This window comes from Martes martes (genome assembly GCF_963455335.1).
Source record: "Martes martes genome assembly, chromosome: 1".
NCBI classification, from domain to species: Eukaryota; Metazoa; Chordata; class Mammalia; order Carnivora; family Mustelidae; genus Martes; species Martes martes.
Window position 1 is genome coordinate 182,654,726 of NC_137888.1, and position 13,609 is coordinate 182,668,334.

Consider the following 13,609-nt stretch of genomic DNA (forward strand, 5'->3'; position numbering starts at 1 on the left):
AGCAGGGATCCTGTTTCTCCCTCTCCCACTCCCCTTGCTTGTGCTCAATCTCTCTCTCTCTCTGTGTCAAATAAACAAACAAAATCTTAAAAACAAAAACATGTGACCAAGTTAGAAGCAGGGTTTTCTTGGGGTGCCTGGCTAGCTCAGTCGGAAGAGCATGCGACTCTTGATCTCAGTCAGGTTCATGAGTTTGATTCCCACATGGGGTGCAGAGATTACTTAAATAAATTTTTTTAAAAAACATTAAAGCAGGGTTTTCTTTAGCATTATTTATCTACCTATCCGTTCATTCATCTGTTTTACAAGCCGCTGTGAGATTTTATGCTCTATTCCATTTCTTCCCACTTTCAGCCAGACTTGGTGTCTCTGAAATAGTGTTTCTCAATGAGGAGGGTAGACGTATCGTCCCCTCAGGGGATGTTTGGCAATGTCTAGACACATTTTTTTTAACTGACATATGGCATTATATTAGTTTCAGGTATACAACACAGTGATTGCATGTGATCACAACACTGAGTCTTGTTAATATCCATTTTTGTTTATCACAACTGGGTGTGCAGGATGCTACTTGCCTCTCGTGGGTGGAGGCCAGGGATGTTGCTAAACATCCTACAGTACACAGCACACCCCTGTCCCCTGTAGATAATGATCTCACCTAACCTACCAGTAGTCCCAAGATTAAGAATTCCTGCTCAGCCCAAATCCATTCACCAAGCTATTGGAATGAAACCCAATTTAAAACTGACTACCTGGCCAAGACTCCATGAGAACTAAGGCTGAGTGATCCAAAGTTAACTCGCACATCAGATCCCTTTCTTGCTTCAGATTAATTTCCCTAAATAGCAACCCTGTTGCTTCGTGTTAGCAAGTGCCCATGTTGTTGGTGGGTGTTTCTCTCTGTTTCTCTCTTTATACACAAGACTCTATTTTCAAGAACATTTTCAGTTCTCTACCTTCACCCGAATCCCCCTCCCGCCTCACATCTATTTTCTCTTTTGCAGCAACTCAAAAAAAGTTCTAAAAAGTATACAACTCTTGGAACATCAATATTTAATGGAAAGTGGGACTAATTTGAAAGTATCAGCATTTTAAGGCCATCACGGCAAGGTGCATTTCAATAGCATATTATGGTTATTTATCACAAATCAAATGCAGTACATTGCTTGAAGACAGATTATTTTTCAAACTAATTATGACAATCTTATTTCCTGCTGTTTTTATGTTTCTTTTATGTGTGAGTCTCCCCTCTGAAATGTATTTTTCTTTTGTTTAATTCTGTAGCACATTCTTCTGTTAAAACTCTAGGGTCAGAGGCTGCTAACTGCCAGTCAGCTTCTTCATCTAGGTTGGTGAATTAGCAGCTCACAGAATCCCACACCACTAAACAAAAAAACAAAACTCCCTGTGAATATAAGTACCGCAGCTGTCTTTGATATTTGTTCAGAAGGAAAATTCATTTGTATAATCTATCAAGCATGTAACAATGTGCTTTTGATGGTGAAAATTGTTTTATAAATATTAATAGGTATGTTTTTTCACCCACTTTGTACACAGAATGGCCTTTGTTTAAGATGAATTTTCTATAGAATTGAGGTTTCATTAATGTGACTTTGAATATCTTATGTCTGAACGAAGTTCGGTACCTTGAAAAATACATTTTCGTGTAGTTTGTTGTTTTAATAAATGAAAAAGCTAAGGTTTGTGCAAGCAAGTTTATTTTATTGCCCTACTGTTGACATAGCCATCAATCCATTTTTAACACACTCATTCTAAAAGTGTACTTGGACAGGTCTTACAGGGGGGAATAAGCATATAAGAGTGAATCAACATTCAAGGATTAATCTACTCCTTTTGTGCAAACTGTAACTTTTTGTTTATTTCGTCCCTTATGCTCTTTTATTTTTGTGCCATTAGATGCACTTTCCTAAGTTTCTCTTTCACTGTAATAAGTATGATGCCTGTGGCTATTACAGCATGTGAAGTGTGACTTAGTGGGAATTAGCTGTCTTTTTTCTGTGAAGGACCATAGAGTCTCAATTATGAGTCATCTCTGCTGTTGCTTTGGGACAGCAGCCATAGAAATATGTAAACGAATGGACGTGGTTGTATTCCAGTCCAACCCTATTTAGGAAAATAGACAGCAAGCTGTCCCAAGGACTATACTTTGCCACACCCGGACTGAGATTTTCATTTGGGGCTGTTTTGTACCAATCTTTAGCCACCCGGGCCTTATGGAAAGGTGTGGTGTGTTTTGAGGGTCATCAAAGGCATCTCTTCCACCCTCAACCTTTGGGCTAAAATCTCCTTCTCCATCAGTCACACTGCCTGAAATGCTAACCCTAAAAATCCTTCCCATGGGAAATTCTTACATATTCTGAATATGGCATTTCACTGAAAATCACAGGTAATCTGTACATCTCTGAACTCCAGGAGACATTAATTTAGATTCACTGTAAATGGAAGTTTAGGATTATAAGGGAATGGGACCAAGGACAGGTCATTTGTAGTACAGGACAAGGCTATGGCTTGGGCTGCAGCATTGGGAAGCTGAGTATAAGGCCAGTGTGTGCGGTGGTATAAAGGCCAGTGTTTGTGCTGTCAAGGGCTTTGCACACAGTCCCCAGTTTGCACACCAACACCACGCAGTAGAAAATACCCTGGTTTCCATTTTATAGACCAGGCCGCTGTGCTTAAGAGAGGTGATGACAGCTACCTGACTCTAAAGTGTCTGAATTGTCATTCATACCCAGATGTGTTTGATGCCAGAGTTCACTAAGTGGTGAAGCTCAAGGGAAAACATCCGGGTGATACAGCGTTGTACACTGAGATACCGAGGCAGGAAAGCACTTTGTATGTTTGGGACTTCTTTTAAAATATTGAGCAGGTGTAACAAATGTGTGTCTGAAGGAGTCCCTGTACCTCCTTAAGGTGTTTTTCTCTCCCTGGGTTCCACCCACAGAAAAAGATTAAGGCTTTGAGGGTGACAATTCAGTTTTGGGTCACCCTTCTTAATTCCTGAGTCCCCTCGCTTCCTATGTATGTAGTGTCTGTTACTTCCCAAAGCACTAGGATATAATGTACACTGGCCTCGTTATGCCATTTAGTTTTCTTTACAAAGAGGGAACAACGGGCAAGGAGCCAGTGCGGAGAGGTCATTTATCCCACAAGTCTAATACCTGTAGATGCACCTTGATTTCCACCTGTAGGCACCCCTTTTATCTTATATCATCATCTTTAAGCTCTGATTTAATTCTCAGGTTTCCCCCAAACAGTGCACTCATTTCTGTCCGCGACATATACATCATACTGCAGGAAAAAGCATCTTTTGAAAATCTGGCTTTGCGGAGGGTAGGTGGGGCTGCCTTCTAATCTTCACATGCATATCCATTAATTATGTTCTCTCAAGTAGCTTGGAACTGTAGTCTGTGTAAGGGGCAAAGATCAGCCTGGACCTATGTTGATTTACTAGTTTATTGATCTTGACCAAGAATTCTTTTATTTGAAACTCTTCAGTCAGGAAGTCAATTTGATAGCCTTTGCCCATTCATTTTGAAGGTGTCGGTTACAAGTAGTCTTGCCAGTGAGTAATGGAGGAGCTATAATTACTAATAAATTAATTAAAATTTATTTATAAGCCTAGTGGAAAGCCAAGAATGAAGTTGCTTTCCTATTGATTATTATACCAGTCATTAACTGCTGACAAAATGCCACTGTAGCAAGCAGAGAACGTTGGCCAATTCCTTTGGTAATTGTAGGATTCCATCATTAAGATTGCAGTATTCTGGACAGTAATTACTCATTTGCTCCATGTGTTCACAGTGTGTGGGTAAAGCGGTTGGACATTTAGTGGCAAGACTAAGAACTCTGGCAGACATTAACTTCTATATAAGATCCTCCCTTGTCAGTCAGTGCTACTTTAATAATTTAAATAATTTGTGGTTTGGGCTTTTATTTATGCTAAGTATTCTTAGATGTTAAAATGCCAGTTGTACAGAGATTTGTACCAAAGTGCTTCATTTTTGTGGTAGAGAGGCCCTTGTATAAAATCTCTAGAAAGGGTGTGTAACTCTAGGATGTTGTAATGTGACAGTATTTTCTCGTCATTGTAAGCAAATGGGATTAACAGACCATGGTCATTACTTTTGAATGAATTATTCCAGGTTGCTTCTCTTCAAAGAAGAAGGTGCCTTTCAGCCATGCTGGAGGAGAAGGGGTCATTTCTCTAAAGTCTAAGTCAAAGGTCCCTGTCTATCAGTATCTGAAGTAGAGTAAAAGAAGGTTAGAATGGAATGTCATCATGGACAACTAAACCCCAAAGGGATATAATAAATGGGGTCAGATCCCAGAAACCTGCATATCACCCCTCCTCACTGCAGTCTCTCCCTGAGAGTTCATATAGGAGATATCTTGTAAACCAAAGAAAACGCTCTTCCCTCGGTGCATCCATATCACTCGGTTATTTTCAACTGTGTCCAGTGCTCTTGGCCATTGAGAGAGTGGGAGATTTCTACCTGCACCAGAGACTAGAGACAGTAGTGCTGGTAATGCCTGGCCACCTTCTACCATGTCTCATCTGTCTCAGTCTCTTAGTGTTTTATAACTTGGATCAAAAGAGTCATATCGTGTACACATCAGGTTGATGGTCCTAGTTTGAGCTGACCCCAAAGTAAGTGTATCAGTCAGTTTAAGGATTATTTTTTACATTTTCTAAATAAGAAAACTGAGACCCAAAGAGGAAGTAGGTTATTATTTATTTATTTTTTTATCAAGTTACAGAGTTAGTTAAGGATCAACTAAAAAACTATTGATTCTAACCTGGTGTTCTTTGCATTAAATCTTTCAGAGATATTAGTGAGGATACTGATTAAATAGAAATTTCTCTTTGTAGCATCAGAAGGACAAAGGAGGACAGTGGGTTTAAGCATTATTATCTAGTTTCTTTTTGCATAAAAAATAAAAGCGATGATTAGTGGTTATATACTAAAAATAAAATAAGAAATGAAAATAAAAATAAAAATAAAAAATGTAATAAAAATGGCAAATCAAAGCTGTATGTAGACCTGGCAGTCTATAGCTTTTATTTATTTTATTTATTTTTTTGACAGCCTATAACTTTTCATGGGTGACCACAACTTACATTATTATTTTATTAAACAGAGACCAACAGGTATAGATTACTGTGCTCTTTTTTAGAATGTAATGAGAACAGGGACTATGCCACCATATTTGTCCTTGTAGCCCTAAAGCTTAAAATCAAGAAAGCTGTAACAGCTTCTCCTGTCCCTATCCTGAGAGAAAAATGACAGAATCTTATTTTTCTTTCTTCTGTGCCTGCCAGCCTAGGGAACTAATTTGTATACCCTTAAGAGATATTCATGTTTGTGCCTTTTTTTCCCCCTTATTTAGTTGTCTGTTTTGATGCAAAGATAAACTTTGATGACAATGCAGAATTCAGACAAAAGGACATATTTGCCATGGACGACAAATCAGAGAATGAACCCATTGAAAACGAAGCTGCCAAATATGATCTAAAATATATAGGACTGGACGGGAACATTGCCTGCTTTGGTAAGAATGTAGTTCTATCAAAAGCATCATTTGTGGATTTTTGCAGAATTTTAAGTAGTCCAGATTTCTGAACCTTTCTGAAATGGTATTTCCCAGTAGCCAATGGAAATAGGAGTTTCTGTAGCCCCAAAGTCTTGGGAAACAGTTTCTGAGTTTCTTCCCAGTGTTCATTTTGCCCAGTGGTCACTGGTTTAAAGCAGGGTTTCTCAAGTCTGACACTATTGACAATTGGGGTGGGAAAATTCTTTACAATGGGAGGCTGTCCTATACATTGTGAGGTATTTGGCAGTGTCCCTGATCTTTTTGTGCCACTGGGACACCCCCAGGCCCCCATTGTTACAACCAGAGATGTCACGAAACACTGGCAAATATCTTCTGGTAAGTAAAATCACCCCAGCTGAGAAATACTATTTTAAAACATCTCAGTTAAATTTTGCTTAATAAAAATCAAAATCTTTGCTGCTCCAATCAGTGTTAATATGCTAGGAACTCTTCTGAAATTTGGTTTTAAGATAAAATTTCTCAGAGGAAGTAGAAGAGAACATGTACTTGAATCATTATACTGTAGTTTCAGCTTTTATAATAACCAAATGATAAAATGTTTAATCTATTATCCAGTTTATTAATAAAACAATTGATTTTATCATACTCATCTAAATTTGTGAAAATGGCTTATTCAGCTGAGATAAGAATGAGCCTATAGAGGCAATACAATTTCTGTTATTGTCCACAGCTTATAGAGCTAAGATTTATACACATCTGTGTTTCTGGTGAAACCAATTCATTGCACTGGAAACTGAGGTCTTAATCTTAATGGAATTAAAATAAAAAAGATTTGTAGCTCATTAAACCAACAGGATTATTATATTCAGAATTGAACAGACCTCATCCAGTAGTCTGCTGAGCCATACAATAGAAAATGACATCTAATTACAAGTGATAACCAAAAGCTCTTGCTTTGTATCGCAGTAATAACTGTAATGTACCAGATCACTCACATTGTTCTGATCTGGATAAGCTAATGTGCTCTCAATATTTGTAGGCATTTAGAAAGGAGAATGATATAATGGTGTGTTTAGAACAAATTAAATACAGATTCTTTGTGGCCTCTGTGGGAGTATGCATGATTTGACCAAGTTAGCAGCCTCAAAAGCAACGATTAACACATTTCAAATTGTTTTAAGATCGTATGTAAACCATTTTTATTGTAGCCACCCAAACTTAATTAAATTAGTCACAGTTCACAGGTTTGTCTGAGGAATTCAAGGGTCAGAAAAAGTGAAGTATATTTTACCTTGAGAGTTTCTGCTGTGTTCAGGAGGTCTGCTTTTTTTTTGTTTTTTGTTTTTGTTTTTTTCCTTTCTAACTGAGGAAAATAATTCCATGTAATTAAGTATAAGAAGCCAAAGAAGTACAATTAGTCAATATAACTCAGCTCTGGAAAATAAGAATTGCAGTGTTAAAACTCTTTATTTATTTTCTTCTTATTTTTTTAAATTTTCTTTAAAAAAAAAAAAAAGCCCCTAAGAGTAAGCACATTTCAATTCAGTTTTAGTGATCAGGTTACTAACGAACATTTCTTTTATTAATTTGGAGAAGGAACAGAGGGATAAGAATATTATTTTGATGCTATCATTTATTCATTTGTTTTCCAAGTTAATCCACATAACCTATAACATGCATGGTTGCACTGAGTGTAGAAAAGTATGGAGCCCTATTGAAGTGGGGACCCCCGTGGCTCAACCCCAGAGGGATGCTACATTCAAAGGATCATATTCTCAGCAAGCAAAAAATTAAACAAATTCCATTTTTTACTCGGGTCTCTTGAAGGATATCAAAAGAAGGTAATTCACAGACCCAAGCAACTTCTTGCAGCCTTCCTTGGTTCTCTTGAGTTCTGTTGTTTTTTCCAGAACCCAAAACTCCCTCTTCTAATAGCCCAAATTAATGATGTAAACCCTTCTCCCTTTTATCTGTTTCCCAGATTGATTTAGCTTCTCAACAAAACTGTCTTCATATTCCCATGTTTTTTTGTTTTGTTTAAGTTTCGTGTGCACATTTCCTGATTTGTCCTACAAGTCCATGAATTTACCTGGTTCCAGGCAGGACAGATTGACCTGGGAGAGACAGGGCTCTCTTTGGTGTTACAGGGGAAGGAAATGGTTCATGCACCCTTTCGTGTTGCTAAATTCATCCTGTCTTGTGTGCCATTTACATTTCCTAGTGAATGGTGCTGGACTAGCCATGGCTACTTGTGACATTATCTTCCTGAATGGTGGGAAGCCAGCCAACTTCTTGGATCTTGGTGGTGGCGTAAAGGAAGCTCAAGTGTATCAAGCTTTCAAACTGCTGACTGCCGATCCAAAGGTAACCTCTGTCTTTGTAGGGAGATTGCGTAATGTTCTGATTTTTCGGGGTCAAGAACTGCCTTTTTCCTGCTCAGTGGTGATAAGCCAACACCTTTACGTTGCAGCTGCAGATGCAGATGCAAATCCTGCATCTGCTTGGAGTACACAATGGTTTACCCATTTCAGGTGAAAGGCTTATAAGTGCCTCCAGATTTTATTTCAGGTGCTGTGCTTCCAAAGTTCTGAGAGAAGGAGGGAATACAAAAAGGGGAGTGCACCAGACAGTGAACCATTGGTTGGCATGAAACATTATTTGAGTAATGTTTACTGAAGCGATTAGTCCTGCCCTTACGTGACTTAGAGGACCCAGTCTCTGACTTCCTGCAAGTGTTATCATACAGTTGGAGACAGAAGAAAATTAAAGGATTACAAAACTGTATGTCACTAGAAAGTAATGACCCCACATTCTTCTGTGTGTTTTTTAATTTTCATCATGTGTAATATGTGCTAGCTAGCATAGAATGTTGCTTTATGAGCCTATAATATAGCTATCACACCCATGCTAGCACATAGTAGGGCTTCAGTAAATGCTTTTCAAGTTGAATACCCATATGCTTTGTTTCAACTGCTGGTACTCACTTGTCTATGACAACAAGGCTAAGATGGACATTTATGACAAGGAGAAGACTAACATGGTTTGAATGAATTATACATATCATTTATTTCCCCTTACAGTTCTGTGAGGTAGTGTTTGTGCCACCGCCATTTGACTTTAGACTTTGAGAATCATTATCTTGATATTGTTAGAGTATCTGAGACATTCTCCTGGTTCTTTTTTTTTTTTTTAAGATTTTTATTTATTTATTTGACAGAGAGAGAGAGAGATCACAAGTAGGCAGAGAGGCAGGCAGAGAGAGGGGGAAGCAGGATCCCTGCTGAGCAGAGAGCCCGATGCGGGGCTCGATCCCAGGACCCTGGGATCATGACCTGAGCCAAAGGCAGAGGCTTTAACCCACTGAGCCACCCAGGCGCCCCATCTCTTGGTTCTTAATATAGCTGAAGACCTGGGAAATGTGAACCATCACAAGGAAAATCATAAATGAAAATGAGACCAGATTTCTTTTTAAAGAAATGTGGTCTGAACTTAATATGGAAGCTTCTCATTAATAAGTGTACCGACAATAGTCTTTTGGTTCACATATATGAAATTTTGTTTTATATTAGTAGTATGCTTGTCTGTTTTCATTATGACTCAGATAGTTGTTCACCTTATATTTTTGCTCACTCTTGTCCTTCTGATTCACAAAATAAGTGGTAGGGTATTATCAGCTGCTAATCTTTATTTCTCCAGTGCTTTCCAGGAGGAGCAGAGTCATCAAAATCTGAAGTCACCCAGCCATGAAGAAAGTGTTTGCAGTTGGTTTTCTGTTTATATAAGTACTTTGTTCTCATTGGTTAAGTAGGAATTTTATCAATGGCTTCCCAGTCATTAATTTATTTAACCCTTCTTCTTATTATTTTCTTTTTTAAAAAGATTTTATTTATTTATTTGAGATACAGACAGAGAGAGCAGGAGTGAGAGAAAGGGGCTAGAGAGAGAGGGAAAAACAGACTCCCCACTGAACAGGGAGCCTGATATGGGCTCGATCCCAGGACCCTGGGGCCATGACCTGGTCCAAAGGCAGATGTTTAACCGGCTAAGCCACCTAGGCACCCCTTCTTATTTACTAAAGGAAAGAATAATTTTCCTCCCAAAGAGTGTCCTATAAATTGAAATCTCTAAATACCATGGATATAAGTAACACACAGCTCTTTAAAGTGCATGAACCACAAAGTATTCAGAGAACAGGGCAACTGTGATAAAATACTGAACTTTTAGTGTCTACGGAAATTCGGTGCTAAGAATAATAGAGAGCTATCGAGGGAGTAAACCTACCAGGACAATCATTGCATTTTCTTTGGAATATCTTTTCTTAGCCGCTGATCTGGAATTTTAATTTTATAAAAATGCAGGAAAGGAAGGAAAAGTCACTTGCAGAGCCATTTTTTTTTTTAAAACAGTCTCTGAAAAAATTTTGATTTTACCCTATGGAATATTTTCAAATGCTTAGAGTATTTAAACTTTTTTGAGATTGCCTGTCATCTTGGATAGAGAAAGATATGTGGGAGTTATTTTATTTTTCTCATGCTATATCAGGAAAATGAATGCATAGCTCATCTCACTGTAAATTTTCCAAATCTTGAAATTTGGACAGAAAAAAAGGCATAGAAATGTAATGGGTATTTTCAATCCTGGCATTGTTTAAAAGATTTCAGAGAACAGAGACTTAAAAATACTATAGATGAATTGACTTGATTTTGCAAGAAAACTGGTGGTAGTTCTAGCAGTAATTATTTCAGGTAGAACCCCATTCAGCTGCCCAGAAGTAGAGAATCCCAAAAACCCAAAGCTAATTATTACAGAGGTATTGATTTTCTTGTTAGATGTAAGGATTAGTCAGTTGAATTAACTGAAACCCAAAATTGCAAAAGGCCTGTTGTTGTTTAACTTGAATCAACTGATAGTAACAACTACTTGTTCATCATATGTGTGAACCAATTCTATTGATCAAGTAATAAATGTTATAAATGTTATCATTCAAGAACAATATTATGGGTTGACCTATATTTATGCACATAATACCAGCCATAGAGCTGAAACTTGTATTTATTTTGCTTGACTCTTAGCCCAAATGCTGATATGCACTGGGACCTAACACAAATGCCTTTATCACTAATATGTTCCTTATTTGATTGTAGTATATGTGAAACAGAGCTCCTCTGCCAAACTGTCTAAAACAAGAATCTTCAAGATAGCTCCCTTATAAAACAGAACTCACTTTAAGTCTTTTTTTAATTTTCTTATTTTCAAGTTGGGCTAGAAATAAGAGAAAGGCAAGAGAGTGTGTTCTTCTGGCGGTATAATAGATCTGATCTCCATTGTTTTTACCATACAGAATTCTAAGCACTAGCATTCTGTAAATCATATGGAGTAAAAACCATGTAAACTAAGAAGTAGAAGTAAGGTATTTGTGGTAATCTGTAAAGAATTTGAACACGCTTAATGGAAAAGCTCTCCAAAGAGTGCTATCCTTAAGTTTTTGTCTTCCTAAAAAATGTTTGGGCTTTTATTTCTAATTCTAAACTTAGAATTCCAAAGGTATAGAAAATGAGTACAAATGACATCTGGAGTATGTAAAACATCTTACACAAATGGATAAAAGGAAAAGACGGTTGACAGGAATCAATAGTCACCCCAACTCTTTTGGGCAAAGTAAAGCAAATTTGTTGCCCTCTGAAGGCCTGATTTCAGAAACCAGTAGTGCATGATTGACAGTCACAAAGTCACTGCTCCTGATGTGTCCATGCTTCTGGTTTAGATCTAACTCAGAGTCATGTTTTAAAACTCTTTATTTTTTAAGTTTTATTTCTTTAAATATTATTATTTTTGGTTGCAGTATAATTAATGTATAGTGTTTTTTCAAAGCTCTTTAAATATCCAGGAAGAAATGTTCCACATAAGCCCTAAGTACTAGTTCAAAAAGGAATGTGTTCTTAATGGGGCTCTGGTGCCAGACTGCCCAAGTTCCAGTCACATCTTTACCACTTACTGCTTGTGGGAGCTTGAGCACGTAATTTTATTTCTATATATCTCAGTTTCCTCATTTATATAAAATGAAATAATAACAGTACTTATTACCTCAGAGTGCTGCTTCTTTTCTTTTTTTTTTTTTCAGTATTTGGAGTTCAATGTTATTTAAATTTTTAAATTGAGATATAATTGATTACATAACATCATATAAGTTTGAGTTGAATAAAGTGTTGATTTGATACATCTGTATATTGCAGTATGATCACAGTATAGCATTAGTTTCCATCCTGTTCTGTAATTATAGTTTCTTTTTTGTGGTGGGAACATTTAACCAGAGAGTGGCTTATTACATTAATTAAGATACACATATACATTTCCCATTTAAAGGAGGAATAATTTTATATGATGTTATCATTTAAAATTCTTAATAAATTTTTCTTGAAGTATGACCTACATACAGAACAGTACGCAAATCAATAGTATATAGCTTGATGAGTTATCATGAAGTGAACATAGCCATGTAACTGGCAGCCGGGTCACAAAATAGAACATGACCAGTGTTAAGAACTAAATTTTACATCCCACCAGAATTCATATGTTGAAATCCTAACCCCCAAAGTGGTGATATTACGAAGTAGGGTCTTTGGCAGATAATTACATCATGAGGGTGGAGCATCATGAGTGGGAGTAATACCCTTATAAAGGAGACCCCAGATAGCTCCTTCACCCCTTCCTCCATGTGAGGGTATATCTAGATTATGGCCATTTCTGTACCAGGAAGTGGGCTCTCAAGAGACACTGAATCTGCCAGTGCCTTCCTCTTGGACTTGCAGCCTCTAGAATTGTGAAAAATAACTGTTGTCATACCGCTCAGTCTATGGTAGTTTGTTACAGCAGCCTAGGCAGACTTAGACAACCAGCATCTTGGAAGCAAATAATGCACTTCAGCTCCATGTTCTCCTTCTTTGCTTTGTCCCCAAAGGTAACATAGCTGTCCCGACTTCTGTCATCAGTTTCTTTTGCCTTAATATACATTTCAGCTTAATAGAAACAGGATTGCAGAGCGTATGCTCTTTTGTGTTAGCCCTCTGTCACTTAACTTTTTTTTTATTAATTATTTTTATTAACATATAATGTATTTTTTGCCCAAGGGATACAAGGTCTGTAAATCGTCAGGCTTACACACTTCACAGCACTCACCATTTCACATACCCTCCCTGATGTCCATGAGAGACTATGGACTCTGAAAAACAACCTGAGGGTTTTGAAGGGGCGGGGTGGGAGGGTGGGGGAACCAGGTGGTGGGTATTAGGGAGGGCACAGATTGCATGGAGCACTGGGTGTGGTGAAAAAACAATGAATACTGTTACGCTGAAAATAAATAAAAAATTTAATTAAAAAAAAAACATATAATGTATTATTTGCCCAAGGGATACAAGGTCTGTAAATCGTCAGGCTTATACACTTCACAGCACTCACCATTTCACATACCCTCCCTGATGTCCATAACCCAACCATCCTCTCCATACCCCCCACCCTCCCAGGAACCTTCAGTTTGTTTTGTGAGATTAAGAGTCTCTTATGGTTTGTCTCCCTTCCGATCCCATCTTATTTCATTTTTTCCTTCCTTATCCCCCCAACCCCCCACTTTGCCTCTCAAATTCCTCATATCAGGGAAAGCATATGATAAATGTCTTTCTCTGACTGACTTCTTTCGCTCAGCATAATACCCTCTAGTTCCATCCATGTTGTTACAAGTGGCAAGATTTCATTTCTTTTGATGTATATTGTGTATATATACCACATCTTCTTTATCCATTCATCTGTTGATGGACATCTAGGTTCTTTCCATATTTGGCTACTGTGGACATTGCTGCTATAAACATTCAGATGCATGGCAACCTTCAGATCACTACATTTGTATCTTTAGTATAAATACCAAGGAGTGCAATTGCTGGGTTGTAGGGTAGCTCTATTTTCAACTTTGCGAGGGACGTCCATGTTGTTTTCCAGAGTGGCTGCATCAGCTTGCATTCCCACCAACAGTGTAGGAGGGTTC

The 13,609-nt window shown here is 37.7% G+C and overlaps 1 protein-coding gene across 3 annotated transcripts in view; it reads left to right on the plus strand.

The window, feature by feature from the left end:
• The window catches only part of SUCLG2 (succinate-CoA ligase GDP-forming subunit beta), a 274,984-nt gene that overhangs the window by 155,439 nt on the left and 105,936 nt on the right, over window positions 1–13,609 (plus strand). For all 3 annotated transcript variants that reach the window (XM_080830084.1, XM_080830085.1, XM_080830086.1), the window contains 2 exons: window positions 5,410–5,571; window positions 7,796–7,938. In XM_080830084.1, the coding sequence (XP_080686210.1) occupies window positions 5,410–5,571; window positions 7,796–7,938 (305 nt within the window). The remainder of the gene's footprint in view (window positions 1–5,409; window positions 5,572–7,795; window positions 7,939–13,609) is intronic.